Here is a 21,733-nt window from a genome sequence, read left to right as displayed (position 1 = left end):
TCGCGCAGTCGCGCGCCGCGCTGTTCGCGCGGGAGTGGGACGCCGGCGCGCTGGGGCCGCAGGTAGGTGGGAACGGAAGCCACAGCCGGGAAGAGAGACCGCCAGGATGGCGACACCGAGCAGGAAAACGTCCACTCCAAGCTCCCTGGCCTCCAAGAGAGCTGTCCTGAGTGACCCCTCGTCGGAAGTCCCGAGCAAGAAAAAGAGTTCGGTCCCACCGGCGGCGCCACCGCCACTGCTGTCGTCCGGGCCTTTCGTGGAAGGCTCTATCGTCCGCATCGCGATGGAGAACTTCCTGTGAGTGACCGGAGGCCGTGCCGCGGCGTGGGAGGCCAGCGGCGGACACACGAGGGGCGCAAGCTGCGTGCGTGCGGGGGGCGGGTCGGTAGAGGTGTGCCTGGCTTTTGAGGCTTTTAGTAAATTCGCCCTGGGATTGCGGTGAGGATATTTGCTTGTGGGCCGAGGAGATTGACGTGTTTGTTGATGTGGTAGGTGTGTGCGTTTGTGTATTGCAGTTTTTTAATTCCTAATGCCAAAGTTGTTTGAAGGCGTCAAATGGCGGGCAGTGGACGTAGGGAATTACATCTCCTCCCGCTGGAAGTCACGGCCTGTAGACATAATCTGTAATTCACAAAACCTGGGAAGTCAAAAAGCAACAGTTAAATCAGTGCGACAGTGACGCTGTGGCACATTCGTGAAGAGAAGGCAGTTATCAGGTGGACAAAGATGGTGATGGTTGTCATGGATGGAGACATTTCCTGAAATGTACCAGAAAATTAAACCCTGCTCTCAGTTGTTGCTTTATGCAGCAGAGCCTTGACTCCTTCAAATCTGACTTTCTTCCCTGGTTCCTTTCTCACCCTTCAGACAACTAACTAATCATAGTATTCACTTTATTATTATTTTTTTTTTATAGTATTCACTTTAGAATTGCAGATATTGTAACACAACTACCGTGTATCCGTCTAGCACCTTGCAGTTCATTTGTCTATTATTTTTTAAGCTTGCACAGTGGCCCAAGGAAAACAATTACAGTAACAATAACGACATTTTTTTTAAAGCATCTATCCTGTGCCAGGTATAGAAATAGGTACTTTATTTACACAGTACCCTCATTCATTCCTCATAACTCTTTATAGTATCTCCACTGATAAGCTCAGAGAGGTTAATTTGACCAGGTTTACTCAGCTGATACTTAACCTGAGTTGTTTAAATTCAAACCAGGAAAGATAAATAAAGTCAAATGAAGTACCTACCATAATTTTGTGTGTGTGTGTGTGTGTGTGTGTGTGTGTTATCAGGATGCCCTGGGGGCACAAAGGATCAAATGATTAATTTCCTCCACAGTTGTGAGAAGGGCCTTGTACTGGAGGATATGAAAGTCTTAAGGGAAGAGCATGGAACTACCTGAAACAGTTTGCTGTATTTAGTAAGTTTCCAGTATCCTAGTATGACTGGGACATAGGATGTGAGTGAGTGTATGGATAGAGTTGATACTGATGATAAATAGGATTATTGAGGGTCTGTGTTTCCTGTGCTGAGAAATTTCAACTTTATCCTGTAGGCAGCCAGGATGCATTTTAAATAGGGCATCATATGTGGTTTGGGCTTCAAAGGTGGTGCTAGTGGTGAATAACCTGCTTGCCAATGCAGGAGGATTAGGAGACAGGGGATGGATCTCCTGGAGGGCGTCATGGCAACTCACTCCAGTATTCTTGCCTGAAGAATTCTGTGGACAGAGTAGCCTGGTGGGCTTCATCCATAGCATCACAAAGAGTTGGACATGACTGGAATAGCGCACACGCATGCACCCTCATGTGGTTTATATTACTTTGGAAGCAGTGTGAAGGATGATTTAGGAAGGGGGCAAGATTGGAGGCGAGAAAGCTTTTACAATATGAAGGCAGAGATAATCGGGATTTGAGTCTCGCAGTGGGAAGTTAGGAGCAGAAAGAATAGATTTGACAGGATTTTGTCTGCAGATTAATTGCGAGGCATCAGGGTGAAGGAGAAATGGAGCATTTTTCTCAAGTCTCTCTCTTGGCTAGTTGGTATAGAGCTGTGCCAAAGAGGGAGTAATTCTGGGAGGGTAGTAATAAATGCCTTTTGTATCTTGTGAATTGAAGTTTCCTGTGGGGCATCTAAAAGGTCTTCGATGGGCAGTATTTATAAGGGTTTGGAGCTTATAGGAAAATGTTAATAGATGAGAGACTTGAGAATCATGCATATAGGTGATTGTTAAAATTGCAGAAATGGTTGAAGTTGCCTCGAAGGGAATAGAAATAGAAGTCTAAGTACAGAGTTCGAGAGGAATGCCAACATTTATGGGCAAGCAGAACTAACAGATTGAGAAGGAACTATTCAGGGAAATAAGGGGGGACCCGTGGGAGAGTATTATCAGAGAACCCAAGGAAAAAGAGTGCTTCAAAAACATCATGTGATACCGTGAAGTCAGATAACAGTACAGAAAAGCACCTGCTGCATTTAGCAGTCAGGAGATCTTTGGCGCTTTGAGGTAGTGGAAGTGGAAAACTTTGCAGTCAGAAGAATGAATGAGTGTGAGGAAGTAAAGCTTGGATGTGAAGAGGAGAAAGAAAAGGTAGCTGGAAAGTGCAGAACTAAGTAAGGTTCTTGTTTACCAACATTATTTGGTGATAAATGGAATGATGAGTGGGTGGGTAGTGTGAACAGAGGTGAAGGAGATGAAAAGAATCAAAGATGATGCCTAGGTTTCTGCTGTCGGCAGGGGGATGAATAATGGTATCTTTCACTAAGAGACTGCAAGAGTGGTTTTAGATTTTTTTTTTTTTTTTAAGGCTTGTGAAAAAGTAATTTCGGTTTTGGACTGTGAATTTTAAATTATTGTAGCTAGACTGAAACACATTGATCAAAATAGCAACCATTACAGTCAACACATTTTTGCCAACAAGAAGTAAGTTTGTTTATTCTTGTAGCGTAAAAATCCGTCCTTCAGGATTCGTTGAACTCTTGGAAAGCATTTTCTATTTCATGCTGGTTGTAGAAGTGATTTGCCTGCAAAATGTTGTCGAGATGCTTGAAGAAGTGGTAATCGCTTGGCGATAGGTTATGTGGCTGTGGAGGCAAAACTTCGTAGCCCAATTCATTCAACTTGAAGAGTTGGTTTTGTGATGTATGGTCAGGCGTTGTCATGGAGATGAATTGGACCCATTCAGTTGGCCAGTGTTGGCTGCAGGCATTGCAGTTTCTGTGCATCTCATCGATTTGCTGAGCATACTTCTCAGATGTACTGGTTTCTTTACACCAGGATTCAGAAAGCTGTAGTATATCAGATGGGCAGCAGACCACCAAAAGAGTGATCATGACCTTTTTTTTTTTTGGTTTGGCTTTGGAAAGTGCTTTGGAGTTTCTTCTTGGTCCAACCACTGAGCAGGTCATCCATCACCAGTTGTCATATAAAGTCCACTTTTTGTCACATGTCACAATCCAATCAAGAAATGGTTTGTTGTTGCATACGATAAGAGAAGATGACACTTCAGAACAACAATTTTTTTTTTTTTTGTCAGTTCATGAGGCACCCACTTATTGAGCTTTTCCACCTTTCCAATTTGCTTCAAATGCCAAATGACCATAGAAGGATTGACATTGAGTTCTTGGGCAACTTCTGATGTAGTTGTAAGAGGTTCAGCATTGATGATCCTCTCAGTAGGTTGTTGTCATTCAACTTCCAATGGCCGGCCAGTGTGCTACTCACAAGGCTTTCATCTCCTTTGCAAAACTTCTTGAGACGGTGCAGTTTCATTAGCAGTTCCTGGGCCAAATGCGTGGTTGATGTTGCGAGTTATCTCCGCTGCCTTATGACCCATTTTGAACTCGAATAAGAAAATTGCTTGAATTTGCATTTTGTCTAACATCATTTCCCTAGTCTAAAATAAATATAAAATACACAGCAAGTAATAAGTCATTAGCAAAAAAGAGGCAAAAAATGTGCATTAAAATGATGTGTAACATAACCATATTTATTTGAAAATCTATTCCAACATCAAACAGCAAAGTTCAACAATGCAAAACCAGTTACTTTTGCACCAGTGTAATAGTTTTGAATATGTTAAGTTTGAAGTGACTGTTGTGGGACATCCAAATAGAGTTCTTGAGGTGGGAATTGCATCTGTAGGTCATCTGAACTGACTTTCAGTATATAGATGTTACCTGAGGCCATGGAGAATATTATGAGGTACTAGATAAAGTATGTAAACTGGCCTCTGAAGTTAGCTTTTTCAGGGAGAGGTCAGAGAAAAGGGAACTCACAAAAGGTAATTTCCAATAAATATATTGTAGACTCAGAATGTTTTTTTTTTGTTTGTTTGTTTTTGTTTTTATTGCAGAGGCTTTATTTAGTTTTTGGCAGCTTTTTGTGTTTATAGTATTTGTGTGTAACGATATATGTCAGAAGTTTTCATGCTTTTTTTCTGCTGTATTTGTTTGCTTAAATACTAATTGCATCACTATTTTAGTAAGACAGTTCACAGCAGGAAATTCAAATATTAAAAGAATGTAACTGCATGTGTTGGGATTAAGAAGCTCCAAGTCAGATAATTTTCCAGATGTCTGAAATTCCCAAACTAGTTTTATTTTAACTGTTGTAAAGGATTGTTTCAAGACTCTGTTGTTACTAGAATAAAGCTTCTGAAAAGATGGATGCTCTGCAGAGAAGTGGGGTTGGAAACCTGCCAGAAAATACTTCTCTTTACCACCTGTATTTATTTTATTACCACTTGGAATTTCAGAATTATTAATTTCTGGGAGTATTAAAGTTGAAGTGTGCTTGGTTAAATTCTTTGAATACCTAGCAAGTTAGTAATAGGTTAAGCTTTTACCCTTGGGGAATTAGTTGGTAGCCAGCTGACACTGGGCACAGGACATTACTTATGGGCTCCAGTTCCAGATATTCAAGGACATGGTACAGAGATACTGAGTCAGTTTCCTTCACATCTTGCCATAGCTGTCCCTGAAGACTAATCTGGATTAGTTGCTACTGTTGCAGGTAGAGAGCAGGACAGCATGCTGCTTTCTAGTATGAGGGAATGTTACAGACATGCCTGGTGATGATGCACTCTTGTTTCCTCCCATAGGAATAAAATTTAATTTGTACTAGAAATAGATCCTTTGGTGAATGTCTGGCAGCATATTAAAGGAAATTCATGTTATTTTTAAAAATTAATGAACTAAACTATTGAGTTGCTATGTCTTCAGTTTTCTAATTATAATAAAAATAATTCAGTTGACTATGATAAGTTTCTAGTAAGCATTTTAATTCAAGAGAAATAGAAATGTAAAATACACAAATTTAGAATGAGCCATTACTTCACTTACATATAATTTGTTTAAAACTCATTTGTACAGTAGCTTTGATGTAGTTTCTCATGTATTAGAATTACTTAAGAATAAATTGTATCAAACTTTGCTCTATTCAGCAGACTTAATATTTGAAAAAAATTACGTGAACTTTTATTTTCCCATGAATGTCCTAATTTTAGATATACTTTGTCACTTTTTCATTTCTCTCACTGACAGATTTTTTTTTCCCATCTAAATTATTAACAACCTATAAACTAATCTTACTTACATTAAAATTTATAAGGTTAGTTGGTTTTTAAAGAACTTGAGGAAACCTGTAGATAGTGATAAGGGTAAAGCAACTGCTTTAGGTAGGAAAATATTCTTCACTTCTTGTCTCTACTTAGTAATCTCACCTCTTTATAATTTAGGACATATGATGTCTGTGAAGTATCTCCTGGGCCCCACTTGAATATGATCATTGGCGCTAATGGAACAGGGAAGTCCAGCATCGTATGTGCCATTTGCCTTGGATTAGCAGGCAAACCTGCTTTCATGGGACGGGCAGATAAGGTAAGTTAACATAGATACTTTTAACAAAATTCAAAACCATGAATTGCTTTTAGTAACAAATCAATTTCTGCATCTTAATTCCTTGGGTATGTCAAATGTGTTTTGCTTGAATATAGATAATGAAGTTGGCAGGTAGAGACACTGAGGAAAGATCTCAATTTCCAGAAGTAGTTTGCTATGTAGTTTGCTATATACCTAGAGAATTCTCCAAGTGTGTAACACCTTCAGCCTTAGAAATAGTGTAAGAAACTTTTTAAATGTATTACTGGACTTGTGAAAAGGAGAAGTAAGTTTACAAACGGCACAAACAAAGTGATTTGGATCTGAAGATTTCTGCAAACTCTGGAGTTGTTTTCCCAGGGTTTTTTACTTACCTTGTGCCCTGAAACCTGGCTTTGAATTTGTTGCATAGGATTGGGGGTCCTGAGGATGTAGAAGAGTTAGAAGATAAAACTATGAGTAGTGTGTAGCAGGGGAAAAAAAAAATCACAAAGTGGGGCTACTTGTCTCATTGTTATCTCTGAATACAGTAGTAGAAGGAAAAAGAAAAAAAATCTTTCAAACAAGCCTCAACAAACACATTGTAATTTTAGTTTAAAGTGTCCTCGCTTAGTAATATCTCTGGCAGAAGCAAATGCAAATCCTCTGAAGGAAAATGCCTTCAATACAGTCCTGAAAAGAAATCTAACGTAAAGTTCCAAGAAATTCATGAATCCATACCCCCAAAAAATCACAAAGCATAGGAGGAAATGAACTATCAGAAATGAGAGCTAATAAAAACAACAGGTTATATAATCTGACCTATAGAGCTTGTATATATAGAATGTAAACTAGGAATATTTAGTTTATTTAGGAACTGAAAGAAGGTTGCAAAGGAGTAAGTAACAAAAAGATCAGGTAAATTTGAAAAAGAATCAGTGAGAATATAAATAAAAATACATGAGAGAGAACCTTGATGGACAGGTAAAACAACAAAGCTGACATATTCGAGAATATGTGAACCAAAATACTTGACAGTTTTTCTAAAAAATGAAATATAGAGCTAAAGCAAAAAAATAAAAAGTATGAAATCAAGATTGAGACCTGCTAGTTAAAGGAAAATAATGGACTAAGGAAGAGGCAGTACTCAAGGAAAGAATGACTAAGAATTTTCCAGAAATGCTGAAAAACTTGAATCCTCAGATTCATTGCACCTAAATATATTCCAGATGGTGTAAATGAAAGAAATACACAAATAGACACACTGTAGTAAATTTTAGAATATGAAACATGGTAGTGATATGGTTTCAGAATGTGAAGGGGTTGAGAGAACAGTCTGAGATCCTCATAAAGGAAATTTGAAAGTGTTTAATTGAGGAAGAAGGAAAATTATTTCAGAAGAAAGTCTGAGAGGTAAAAAGATGTGAGCAATGAAATGGTAAACACATAGTAAGTGTTAGTTGCTCAATTGTGTCTGACACTTTGCAATCCTGTGGACTGTAGCCCAGCAGGCTCCTATGTCCATGGAATTCTCCAGTCAAGAATACTGGAATAGGTTGCCATTCCCTTCTTCTGGGGAACTACCCAACCCAGGGATCAAACCCAGGTCTCCCACATTGCAGACAGATTCTTCACCATCTCACCAGTGAAGTCTACTAAACAAGTAGTAAAGTTATGTGTAAACTGTATAAAATAATACTGATGTCTCATTTGTCACTTTTTTAAATCAAAGAAGATAGAACTAAATGTTGTCAAAAGCAGTGATCAGAGTTAAAGTATTCTCTGTATTGTTGGGAGAAAGTTAAGATAATTGGTTAACTTAAGAGTTTATTAAGTGAAATGTACATGTTAAAATTTGTAGGGTAAACCAGTTAAAAAAGAAAAGAGAAATTGAAATATGTAACTTCCAAACAGGAAAGGTTAAAGTAGGAGGAGCAAAGTAGAGGAAAAATGACCGCTGCCCAAACATTCCAGAAGGAGTCTTGAGAAAGGAGAGAAAAGAAACAGGAATGTGAAAAAGGACATCATTAGAAAACATAAGAAAGAGTGGAAATACATGCACAATACATTTCACAATAATTATGACTGCCACCAGGGCATTACAAGAATGCAGCAGAGGTTTATATATTCCTAATATAAGAATATTATGAGAATCATTCCACTAAAGTGTAAATGTTTTAAAAGTTGTGACTGTATATATTTCTTTTTTTTTTTTTGAGACTTAAATTTTATTTTTCTTTTTTTTCCTTTATTTTTATTAGTTGGAGGCTAATTACTTCACAACATTACAGTGGGTTTTGTCATACATTGACATGAATCAGCCATGGATTTACATGTATTCCCCATCCCGATCCCCCCTCCCACCTCCCTCTCCACCCGATTCCTCTGGGTCTTCCCAGTGCACCAGGCCCGAGCACTTGTCTCATGCATCCCACCTAGGCTGGTGATCTGTTTCACTATAGATAATATACATGCTGTTCTTTCGAAACATCCCACCCTCACCTTCTCCACAGAGTCCAAAAGTCTGTTCTGTACATCTGTGTCTCTTTTTCTGTTTTTGCATATAGGGTTATCATTACCATCTTTCTAAATTCCATATATATGTGTTAGTATACTGTATTGGTCTTTATCTTTCTGGCTTACTTCACTCTGTATAATGGGCTCCAGTTTCATCCATCTCATTTGAACTGATTCAAATGAATTCTTTTTAATGGCTGAGTAATATTCCATGGTGTATATGTACCACAGCTTCCTTATCCATTCGTCTGCTGATGGGCATCTAGGTTGCTTCCATGTCCTGGCTATTATAAACAGTGCTGCGATAAACATTGGGGTGCACGTGTCTCTTTCAGATCTGGTTTCCTCAGTGTGTATGCCCAGAAGTGGGATTGCTGGGTCATATGGCAGTTCTATTTCCAGTTTTTTAAGAAATCTCCACACTGTTTTCCATAGCGGCTGTACTAGTTTGCATTCCCACCAACAGTGTAAGAGGGTTCCCTTTTCTCTACACCCTCTCCAGCATTTATTGCTTGTAGACTTTTGGATAGCAGCCATCCTGACTGGCATGACTGTATATATTTCTACAGCTATTTACATTATCAAAACTGACTCTTAAGTAGAAAAGATAAATTAGCTGGTAAGTTTTTTCTCATAGAGAACACCGGACAAAAACAAAATGTGGATTAGTCCTAACAGCAAAAGTTGCTGTTTACACAGGGAAATGTGACTTTAGGTACCCAAATCAATCAAGGATAGCATGAGAAAATAACAAGCCCATTTCACTCATGAATCTGGAGGCAAAAATCACAAACAAAAAAGGAACTTTAGCATGCTGAATTTAATAATATATAATACATTGTGAACAAATCAAAGTTATTCAAAAAATGAGAGATTGATTATTAGGAAAAAATTAACATAATACACCATGTTTTAAAGAAGTAGAACTCAATAATTTCTCAACAAATAAAAAGCATTCTGTTAAATTCCACAATAATTTATGATTAAAAACTCTTAGTAAACTAGGAATAGAATGGACCTTTCTTAATTTCAGGAGATATCTATGAAAATGTACATGTCAGGGTTACCTGCTATCATTACTATTGAACATTGATTGGAAGTTCTAGGTAGAAAAGAAAAGATATGTGTTAAAAAGAAAGAAAACTCATTCACAGATCGTAGGAATGTCTGCTTAAAAACCAAAGAAATTTTGGCTAAGCCTCCTGATGGATTAATATGCAAATTTAATAGGGTTAAGTCACCCATCAACAGAAAATTGGATTAAAGATTTACTGAGCATGGCCCTGCCCATCAGAACAAGACCCAGTTTCCCCCTGAGTCAGTCTCTCCCATCAGGAAGCTTCTATAAGCCTCTTACCTTCTCCGTTAGAGGGCAAACAAACTGAAAACCACAATCACAAAAACCTAACCAGTCTGCTCACATGGACCACAGCCTTATCTAACTCAATGCAAGTATGAGCCATGCCGTGTAGGGCCACCCAAGACAGCCGGGTCATGGTGGAGAGTTCTGACAAAATGTGGTCCACTGGAGAAGGGAACGGCAAACCACTTCAGTAGTATTTCCTTGAGAACCCCTTGAACAGTATGAAAAGACAAAAAGATAGGACACTGAAAGATGAACTCCCCAGGTCGGTAGGTGTCCAGTATGCTATGGGAGATCAGTGGAGAAATAACTCCAGAAAGAATGAAGAGATGGAGCCAAAGCAACAACAACACTCAGTTGGGGATGTGCCTGGTAATGGAAGTAAAATCCGATGCTGTAAAGAGCAATATTGCATAGGAACCTGGAATGTTAGGCCCATGAATCAAGTCATATTGGAAATGATCAAACAGGAGATGGCAAGAGTGAACATCGACATTTTAGGAATCAGTGAACTAAAGTGGACTGGAATGGGTGAGTTTAACTCAGATGACCATTATATCTACTACTGTGAGTAAGAATCCCTTAGAAGACATGGAGTAGCCATCATAGTCAACAAAAGAGTCTGAAATGCAGTAGTTGGATACAATCTCAGAAACGACAGAATGATCTTGTTTGTTTCCAAGGCAAACCATTCAGTATCACAGTTATCCAAGTCTATGCCCTGACCGGTAATGCTGTAAGAAGCTGAAGTTGAACGGTTCTGTAAAGACCTCCAAAACCTTCTAGAACTAACACCCAAAAAAGAATCCTTTTCATTTTAGGGGACTAGAAGGCAAAAGTAGGAAGTCAGGAAATAGCTGGAGTAACAGGTAAAATTGGCCTTGGAGTACAGAATGTAGCAAGGCAAAGGTAACAGTTCTGCCAAGAGAACGCACTGGTCATAGCAAACGCCCTCTTCCAACAACACAAGAGAAGACTCTACACATGGACATCACCAGATGGTCAATACTGAAATCAGGCTGCTTATATTCTTTGCAGCCAAAGATGGAGAAGCACTGTACACTCAGCAAAAACAAGACAGGGAGCTGACTGTGACTCAGATCGTGAACTCCTTATTGCCAAATTCAGACTTAAATTGAAAAAAGTAGGGAAAACCACTAACCACTCAGGTATGACCTAAATCAAATCCCTTACAGCTATACAGTGGAAGTGACAAATAGATTCAAGGGATTAGATCTGATAGACAGAGTGCCTGAAGAACTATGGACAGAGGTTTGTGACATTGTACAGGAGGCAGTGATCAAGACCATCCCAAAGAAAAAGAAATGCAAAAAGGCAAAATGGTTGTCTGAGGAGGCCTTACAAATAGCTGAGAAAAGAAGAGATGCTAAAGGCAAAGGAGAAAAGGACGGATATTTCCATTTGAATGCAGAGTTCCAAAGAATAGCATGGAGAGATAAGAAAGCCTTCCTCAGTGATCAATGCAAAGAAATAGAGGAAAACAACAGAATGGGAGAGACTAGAGATCTCTTCAAGAAAATTGGAGATACCAAGGGAACATTTCATGCAAATACGGGCACAATAAAGGACAGAAACGGTATGGACCTAACAGAAGCAGAGATATTAAAAAGAGGTGGCAAGAAAACACAGAACTATACAAAAACAGTCTTCATGACCCAGATAATCACGATGGTGTACTCACTCACCTAGAGCCAGACATCTTGGAATGCAAAGTCAAGTGGGCCTTAGGGGAAGCATCACTACGAACAAAGCTAGTGGAAGTAATGGAACTTCAGTTGAGCTATTTCAGATCCTATAAGATGATGCTGTAAAAGTGCTGCACTCAATATACCAGCAAATTTGGAAAACTCAGCAGTGGCCACAGGACTGGAAAAGGTCAGTTTTCATTCCAATCCCAAAGAAGGGCAGTGCCAAAGAATGTTCAAACTACCTCACAATCGCACTCATCTCACATGTTAGCAAAGTAATGCTCAAAATTCTCCAAGCCAGGCTTCAACAGTACATGAATCGTGAACTTCCAGATGTACAAGCTGGATTTAGGAAAGGCAGAGGAACCAGAGATCAAATTGCCAACATCTGCTGGATCATCGTAAAAGCAAGAGAGTTCCAGAAAAACATCTACTTCTGCTTTATTGACTATGCCAAAGCCTTTGACTATGTGGATCACAATAAACTATGGAAAATTCTTCAAGAGATGGGAATACCAGACCACCTTACCGGCCTCCTGAGAAACCTGTATGCAGGTCAAGAAGCAACAGTGAGAACTGGACACGGAACAACAGACTGATTCCAAATCGGGAAAGAAGTATGTCAAGGCTGAATATTGTCACCCTGCTCATTTAACTTATATGCAGAGTACATCATGCAAAATACTAGGGTGGATGAAGCACAAATTGGAATCAGGCTTGCTGGGAGAAATATCAGTAACCTCATATATGCAGATGACACCACCCTTATGGCAGAACGTGAAGAAGAACTAAAGAGCCTCCTCATGAAAGTGAAAGAGGAAAGTGCAAAAGTTGGCTTAAAACTCAACATTCAGGAAACTGACATCATGGCATCTGGTCCCATCACTTCATGACAGATAGATGGGGAAACAGTGGAAACTGAGAGACTTTATTTCGGGAGGCTCCAAAATCACTGCAGTTGGTGACTGCAGCCATGCAGTTGAAAGACACCTCCTCCTTGAAAGAAAAGCTATGACCAACGCAGTCAGCATATTAAAAAGCAGAGACATTACTTTGCTGACAAAGGTCCGTCTAGTCAAAGCTATGGTTTTTCCAGTAGGCAAGTATAGGTGTGAGAGTTGGAATATAAAGAAAGCTGGGCGCCAAAGAATTGATGCTTTTGAACTGTGGTGTTGGAGAAGAGTCTTGAGAGTCCCTTGGTCTCCAAGGAGATCCAGCCAATCCATCCTAAAGGAAATCAGTCCTGAATGTTCATTGGAAGGACTGATGCTGTAGCTGAAACTTCAATACTTTGGCCACCTGATGTGAAGAGCTTACTCATTTGAAAAGACCCTGATGGTGGGAAGGATTGAAGGCTGGAGGAAAAGGGGACGACAAAGGATGAGATGGTTGGCTGGCATCACTGATTCAACGTGCATGAGTTTGAGTAAACTCAGGGAGTTGGTGATGGACAGGGAGGCCTGGTGTGCTGGAGTGCATGGTGTCGCAGAGTCAGACACGACTGAGGGACTGAACTGAACTGAGATGTAAGATAGTGTAACACTGACATTGAATCTGTGAATGCATTGATCTTGCATATCTTAACCTTCAGATTTCTGAGAAATGTATGTTTAAGCCACCCACCCTGGGGGACTTTTGTTACAGAATCCCAAACTAAGTCAAGGATCTTTTTACATTTTTACTAAGGACTCCAAAACCTTTTCTGTGAGTTATATGTATTGTTTAGAATTAATAATAAACTTAGAAAGAATTATAATTAGCAGATTAGAAATAAGAACTGAGAACCCCCTTAAAAAGTTGTATAACAAAAATCAGTTGCATTTCTGTGTTCACTTAACAGTGAACAGTAAATGCAACTATGGATATTATAGCAACAAAGGTTTAAGTTACATAGCTGCAAATAAAAGGTATGTATGCAGAGATTACAGTTTTTATTTTAAAACGTTAACATTTGGTACATGTCATGATAAGTGTCATTCCAGTCAGAATCCTGCTACCATCTAAAAATTACAAGCTGGTTCTAAAATTTAGATGAAAAAACAGAGGGCAAAAAATAGCTAAGCTCCTTCTAAAACAATAGGATAAAGTGGAAAAACTTATCTACTGGATATCAAGATGATACAAAATTATGGTAAATTAAGACATTGTGGTATTGATGTAGGATAGAGTAGTGTGATGTGACTGAATAAAGAGCCAAGATACAAAGCTTAGTAAAAACTTGATTTATGACAGAGCTGACACTGTAGGTGAGTGAGGAATAGATGGATAAATGGTACTGAGACAACTGGTTATTGGTATACAAAAAGATGAGATTGAGTCCTTTCCTCATACTTTAACAAAAATTAGTTCCAGGTGGATTAAATATCTAAATGTGATTGACCAGTAAGTTTTTAGAAGAGATCAGTAGTAGAAGAGAATATTTTTGTGACTTTAGGTTATGAAAATGTCTTAAAGTATAGACCTAAAAGGAAAAGTTGATAATTTCAGCTATAATAAAATTAAGGAACTTCTGTTCATCTAAAAGACACCTTGTAGAGAAAAGACTAATCACAAATTGGGAACATGTATATATAGCACATGTAACAAGATTGATACACAAACTATATAATAAGCAAAATAATGACAACTCATAAGACACGTGAGCAAAAGATATGCTTAAAAGTCTCACAGTCAAGAGGCAACCCAGACAACCAGTGCATTCCTACAGACATGAAAAGATGCTCAACTTCATTAATTATTAGAGAAACGCTCATTAGCCCTGGTAAGGTATATCTATCAGACCCACCAGAATTCTATTGGTGCCATGTGCTTAGAAGGATATAAAGCAGGGGAAACTCTGATGAATTATTGGTGGGAATATGAATTTGTACAACCCCCTTGGAAAGTGCTATGGTATTACCTAGTAAATCTGTAAATGCTTATATCTAGCGCCTCAAAAATTCTGCTTTCTAGGTATCCTAGTCAGCTTTTGTGCATTTATACTAGGTGAAATCATGGAAATACTTATAGAAGTATTGTTTGCAGTAAATTCTGGAATAGTCAAATACAATTGAATATTATATGACAATGAAAACAAACTTTGGCTCATTGGTTAAATATCAAAAACATAATTTTAAGGAAAAATACCATCTTGGAAAAATACATGTAATGTGAGTTTGTTTCTGGAACAGTCAAAAACATTTGGAGTCTCATACAGTAAAAAACAAAAACAAAGGAATTATCAGTTTAGAGATAATTAAATCAGTGTAGAGATTACATTTGTTGTTGTTTCATTTTTTAAACTTTTTATTTTATATTGGAGTATAGCCGATTAACAATGTTATGATAGTTTCAGCTGGACAGCAAAGGTACTCAGCCATGCGTATACATGTATCCATTCTCCCCCAAACTCCCCTCCCATCCAGGCTGCCAAATAGCATTGAGGAGCGTTCCCCGTGCTATACATACACAGTAGGACCTTATTGGTTATCTATTTAAAATCTATAACAGTGTGTACATGTCAATCCCAAATGCCTAACTATTTCTTCCCCTAATTCTTCCCCATTAGTTGAGAGAAAAAGGATGCAGTTAGCATGAATTAAGGAATGTCAGATCAGTGATCAGTTTCTTAAACTGGTAGATATATAGTTGTTTTATTATTTCTAAACAGTTCATGAAGTTTGTATATACTGTTGGTATATATTTCACATAAAAACATTTTAAAAAGAAAGTCTGAAAGTTGAGTTATTTCACTGTGAAATATTTTTTTTATTGTAAAATATTTTTAAAACTTCAAATGATTCTTTTATTTTTCTAAAACTACTGTAAATATTACAATATAATCAAAGTGATACTACAGGTTTTTAAGCAAAGCTTAATATTTAATGTGCTGGCTTACGTGGTGTCTCCATGATAAAGAATCTACCTGCCAGCGCAGGAGATGCAGGTTCAATCCCTGGGTTGGAAAAATCTTCTGTGGAAGAAAATGACAACCCAATCCAGTATGCTTGCCTGGAGAATCTCATGAACAGAAGGAGCTGGGCGGGCTACAGTCCATGGCGTTACAAAAGAGTCAGACACAACTTAGCGACTAAACAACACAAAAATTTAATGTAGGTTACAAGATTGATCTATATACCCCTTAAGATTGTAAATAACCTATTCAAAACAAAATTTTTAATGCTATAAGGGAGGCTTTTATGAGGTAGAAAAGATACTGCTTTGTTAATGATTGATTTTGTAATCTGAGTCAGTTGTCTGGAATTCAGTTTTTATTTCAGAGAACAGGGGTTGGAGTAGATAATTTCCAAGGACATACTCAGATTTTTATTAATATCATGTGGTGTTTGTTTTTTGGCCGCACTGCACAGCTTGTGGGATTTTAGTTCCCCAACCAGAAATCTAATGCAGGCCTTTGGCAGTGAAAGTGCCAGTTGTAACCACTGGACTGCCAGGGAATTCCCTATATGTAGTTTTTTAAATTGTCAGAAATTGTTTATTAAATCGTTGTCTCTCTGTAATGGTCTGCTGGATTATATTCCAAGGGCTGCCATAGTTAGAATGGATTGGTCTGTAACAATTTTCACCAACCTTCTTCTTTATTTTTGTCATGACGATACATCTGTCCTCACCCTTGAGTGGTAGGCTTTTTAAAGGAGGCTGTGAAGTGCAGTTTTCTTAGATGACAGATTGCAGACCTTTATGTATTCACAGATGTGTTCAGGGGATGTACAAGTTCTTAGCAAAAAAAATTTTAATGTTCTATTTCTATTTAAATGCAATATAAAAATTTAGTACAAGCATGTTCTGCACCACTGGTACAAATACTTTATAATAAGAACTGCCTTCTAATTTTTTCATTTCTTCCATTTGGTACCAAGTATGTTAATTATTGCAACCTAATGAGCAGATGCCCCACTCCTAAAAAATGCCATTGTTTTCCTTATTTATGAAAAAACTGAAACAGATGTTAAGTAACCTGGTCAAGGTGGAACAGCTTGTATATGGCAGAGCTATTTGAACTGGACACGGTTTATGTGGAAGCCTGTACTCTTGATCATTAAACTGTACTTCTTGTTACAGGAGCAGACTTTCTTTTTCATCTTTCTGGTTCTCAGTTTCAGCATCTATAAAATGGATATAATACATATCTCATAAATTTGCTCATGAGTATTAAATGAGAAAATTGTATATCAGGTGCTTAGAACATAAACATAGTAATGCTTAATAAATGTTAACTGTTGTGGTTATAATTGTCATCATCATTGTCATTACCGCTATCAAAAAAACAATTATTTGCAAGGTGTATTTCCCACCTTTTTTGAGTATTACTTAATTATAGCCTGATTTAAGATCCAATCTGATTTTTTTAGGCCCAGGGTCTTTTTTATACTTTACACTCACATACATATAGGAAGTAGCTTAAATATATCTATTTTATGATATAAATTGTGCTCACTTAAATTGTATTTACTGTATTTATTGGACTTTTTAAAAAGTACTTGGTGATAGGTGTTTACTAATTAATAGCAGGATGGGAACTATTATTTAGAATGATGATTAATAATATTTAATCAGTGCAGCTCTATAGAAGTACTCAGGATCTGGAGCTCGATAACTTGGACTCAGATTTTTGCTCTGCACTACTTACTGTAAATAGCTTTGTCATGAACTTTGTAAGAGGCTGTTAGACACATAGAAAGGTCAGTAAATATTAGAATATTAAAATATTGATATCTTAGAATGTTATCATCTGTGAGTGGAAACATTGGAGGAGCCTAAATCTGGAAAGGGTACAGTTAGAAAGTGAAGGGAATGAATGTACAGAATAATTATGGAAAGAATCTTGATCTGACAAATAATAATGACTTTGCTACATCTCACCTGGGAATGTCACTACACAGCTCACTTTGTCTCTTTTTATATCTTAGGTTGGCTTTTTTGTGAAGAGAGGATGTTCCAAGGGCATGGTTGAAATTGAATTGTAAGTGTTAAAAGTACTGAAACCAGTTTTTTCTGCATAATTTCTTAGTTTATGTTCATGCATTCCTGATGACTTTAGTCAAGAGTAATAATACAGAGTTTATTCTTGTTGTTCAGTCGCTAAGTCCTGTCTGACTGTTTGCAACCCCATGAACTACAGCACTCCAGGCTTCCCTGATCTTCGCTATCTCCTGGAGTTTGCTCAGATTCACATCTGGTTCGTTGATGATGCTATCCAACCATCTCATCCTCTGACACCGCCTTCTTTTGCCTTCAGTCTTTCCTAGCATCAGGGTATTTTTCAATGAGTTGGCTGTTCACATCAGATGCCAAAGTACGGGAGCTTCAGCATCAGTCCTTCCAATGAACATTCAGGGTTGATTTCCTTTAAGATTGACTAGTTTGATCTCCTTGCTGTCCAAGAGAATGTCAAGAGTCATCTCTAGCACCACAATTCTGTGGCATCGGTTCTTCAGTGCTCAGCCTTCTTTATTTTCCAACTCTCACATTCATACATGACTACTGGAAAAAGCGTAGCTTTGACCATATGGGCCTTTGTCGGCAAAATGATATCTTTTCTTCTTAATATGCTGTCTAGGTTTGTCATAGTTTTCCTTCTAAGGAGCAAGTGTCTTAATTTTGTGGCTGCAGTCACTGCAGTAATTTTGGAGCCCAAGAAAATAAAGTCTGCTTCCACTTTTCCCCTCTCTATTTGCCATGAAGGGATGTGACTGGATGCCATGATCTTAAGTTTTTTGAATGTTGAGTTTTAAGCCAACTTTTTCACTCTTTAATCCTCATCAAGAGACTCTTTAATTTCTTATCACTTTCTGCTATTAGAGTAGTATCATCTACATGTCTGAGGTTGTTGATGTTTCTCCCGGCAGTCTTGATTCCAGCTTGTGATTCATCCAGCCCAGCATTTTTCATGATGTACTCTGTATAGAGGTTAAATAAATGGAATGACAGCATACAGCCTTGTGGTACTCATTTTACAAGTTTTAACCAGTCCATGAAAGGTTCTAACTGGTTCTAAAGGTTGCTTCTTGACCAGCATACAGGTTTCTCAGGAGGCAGGTAAGGTGGTTTGGTATTCCCATCTCTTTAAGATTTTCCAGTTTGTTGTGATCCACGCAGTCAAAGGCTTTACCATAGTCAATGAAGCAGAAGTAGATGTTTTTCTGGAATTGCTTTGGTTTCTCTATGATCCAATGAATGTTGGTGGTTTAATCTCTGTTTCCTCTGCCTTCTCTAAACCCAGTTGTACATCTGGAAATTCTTAGTTCACATACTGTTGAAGCCAAGCTTGAAGGATTTTCAGTATAACCTTACTAGCATGCACAATGTGCATAATTATACAATAGTTTGTAGATTAACACTGCCCTTCTCTGGGATTGGAATGAAAACAGACCTTTTCCAGTCCTCTGACCACTGCTGAGTTTTCCAAATTTGCTGACATTCTGAGTGCAACACTTCTACAGCATCATCTTTTAGGATTTTAAATAGCTCAGCTGGAATTCCATTACTTCACTAACCTTGTTTGTAGTAAAGCTTCCTAAGGCCCACTTGACTTCACTCTAGGATGTCAAGCTCTAGGTGAGTGACCACACCATCTTGGTTATCTGGATCATTAAGACCTTTTTTTGTATAGTTCTTCTCTGTATTCTTTCCACCTCTTTTTAATCTCTTCTGCTTTTGTTAGGTCCTTACTGTTTCTGTCCTTTATCATGCTCATTCTTGCATGAAATGTTCCACTGATATCTCTAGTTTTTTTGAAAAGATTTCTGAAGTGAAGTTGCTCAGTCGTGTCCAACTCTTTGCAACCCCATGTCTTTCCCATTCTGTCATTTTCCTCTACTTTGCACTGTCCATTTAAGAAGGCCTTCTTATCTCTTCTATTTTTTGGAACTCTGCTTTCAGTTGGGTATGTCTTTCCCTTTTGCCCTTGCTTTTTGCTTTTCTTTTCTCAGCTATGTGTAAAGCCTCCTTACACAACCATTTTGCCTTTGTGCATTTCTTTTCCTTTGGGGTGGTTTTGGTCACTGCCTCCTGTACAAGGTTATGGACCTCTGTCCATAGTTCTTCAGACACTCTAGCTACCAGATCTAATCTCGTGAATCTATTCATCACCTCTACTGTATGATCATAAGGGATTTGAATTAGGTCATACCTGAATGGCCTAGTGGTTTTCCCTGCTTTCTTCAAGTTAAGCCTGAGTTTTGCAATGAGGAGCTGATTATCTGAGCCACAGCTCCGGGTCTTGGTTTTGCTGACTGTATAGAGTTACACCATCTTTAACTGTAAAGAATATGATCAGTCTTATTTCGGTATTGACCATTTGGTGATGTATGTGTGTAGGGTCATCTCTTGTGTTGTAAGAGGGTGTTTGCTATGTCCAGTGTGTTCTCTTGAGAAAACTCTGTTAGCCTTTGCCCTGTTTCATTTTGTACTCCAAGGCCAAACTTGCCTGTTCCTCTAGGTATCTCTTGACTTCCTACTCTTGCTTTCTAGTACCCTACAATGAAAAGGACATCTTTTTTTGGTTGGTTCTAGAAGGTCTTAAAGGTCTTAATAGAATTGTTCAACTTCACCTTCTTCAGCATCAATGGTATAAGACTATATTATGACATTAATATTAGAAATAATATTTAAGGAATACTTCATCCAGAAAAGTAAGTTTCTTTTTTCTTTAATGCATCTTTTAAAGCCTGAATTGTAAGAACTTTTTTCTGGAAAAATTCATAAGAAATTAGAAATTTATGGGAGATAATGAGATAATACTATACCACTATTAAATATTAATTATTCATTAAGAAGCTGCAGTATTTTTACAAACTTAAGCTTTTTTTTTTTATCTTTCAGAAATATTTATTTGGCTGCATCTCAGTTGCACCCACAGGATCATTGTTAAGGCATGCAGGCTTCTTTCTAGTTGTGGCATCTCTAGAGCATGCAGACTCAGTAACTGCGATACACAGTCTCTCTATTTTATTTGTAGCTCCGGCTCCCTAGTTGTGCACTGGCTTAGTTGCTCTGCAGTATGTGGGTTCTTAGTCCCCTGACCAGGATCAAACCTGCATCCCCTGCATTGGAAGGCATATTTTTAACCACTGGACCAGCAGGGAAATTTTTTTTTTTCCCTGAATTTTGAAAGCAAAATACTTGATTGTTAGAGAAAAAAACTTAATCTAGGGTTATAAAAAGTAGAAAATGAAGGCTCTCTTGACAATTCCACTTCTAGAAACAACCTTTGTTAATAGTTTGGTGAATTTCTTATATGGCAAAAACTTGGCATTTATGTCACCATTTTCTATTCCCTCCCTTATGGCAGAAATCAATAATTCATTATAGTATTCGTTTCCCTTAACCTAGATATTCTAAGTCTACTGCTCTTGGCAGTGATTTCTGATGGATGAGAGTTCCTCTCCAAGATGAAAGCAGTATATCCTTCATGTATATACTTTGTTTTTTATACATAATAAACGTGTGCACAATATGTGCATTCTTTAGATGATTTTTAGATCATTTTTTGGAATGTTTATAGAAAGTTATTGAGTTTTCATAGCTGAAATAGCTCTTAAAAAATACCTAATAGCCCTGTCATTTTATGGGATATAAAGAAATGATCTTTTTATTCAAAAATTGTTGGAAAATTTTAAAATTTATGTAGAGATGAGAAAGAGGCCCACATGTAAGGAAACAGTTAAGAGATTATGTTCAGTTCACTAAAATATAATGATGGTGTTTTACTGAAGGATATAAAACTAAGGCCTGAATAAATGGGGAAGCTTATTATGTTCTAAAAATACAAAATTGCAATCATCATCAGCATGCCAGTAATTTCCACACTAATGCATAAATTTGATATAATTCCAGTGAGAGTCTCAACAGTGTATAAGTTGATTATAAAGTTCATCTGGAAGAATAAATGTGCCAGAAACCCAAGAGGTTTTGAAAAAGCACAATCATGAATAAGGCATTTGTGTAACAGATGTTAAAGTGAACAGTAAAGCTTTTTTTTTTTTAATTTAATTTTTATTTTACATAGGAGTATAGTTGATATACAATGTTAGTTCCATCACTGTACAGCTAAGTGATTCAGTTATACATATATCTATTCATTTTCAAATTCTTTTCCTATATAGGTTATTACAGAATATTGAGTAGAGTTTCCTGTGCAATATAGGAGATCTTCGTTGATTATCTATTTTATATTTAGTAGTGTGTATATGTTAATCCCAAACTAATTTATCCCTTTCCCCCACATGTCCTCACCTGGTGACCACAAATATGCTTTGGAAATCTGAGTCTGTTT

The 21,733-nt window shown here is 37.7% G+C and overlaps 1 protein-coding gene across 1 annotated transcript in view; it reads left to right on the top strand.

The window, feature by feature from the left end:
• Positions 1-21,733, top strand: part of SMC5 (structural maintenance of chromosomes 5) — a 104,892-nt gene continuing 83,159 nt past the window's right edge. The window contains exons 1-3 of the mRNA XM_043486753.1: positions 1-297; positions 5,748-5,889; positions 17,367-17,419. Of these exons, the coding sequence (XP_043342688.1) occupies positions 107-297; positions 5,748-5,889; positions 17,367-17,419 (386 nt within the window). The 5' untranslated portion in view covers positions 1-106. The remainder of the gene's footprint in view (positions 298-5,747; positions 5,890-17,366; positions 17,420-21,733) is intronic.

Source organism: Cervus canadensis, chromosome 14 (genome assembly GCF_019320065.1).
Source record: "Cervus canadensis isolate Bull #8, Minnesota chromosome 14, ASM1932006v1, whole genome shotgun sequence".
Lineage (NCBI taxonomy): Eukaryota > Metazoa > Chordata > Mammalia > Artiodactyla > Cervidae > Cervus > Cervus canadensis.
Note: the sequence above shows the minus strand (reverse complement) of the source record. Positions and strands in the feature narration are given on the sequence as shown.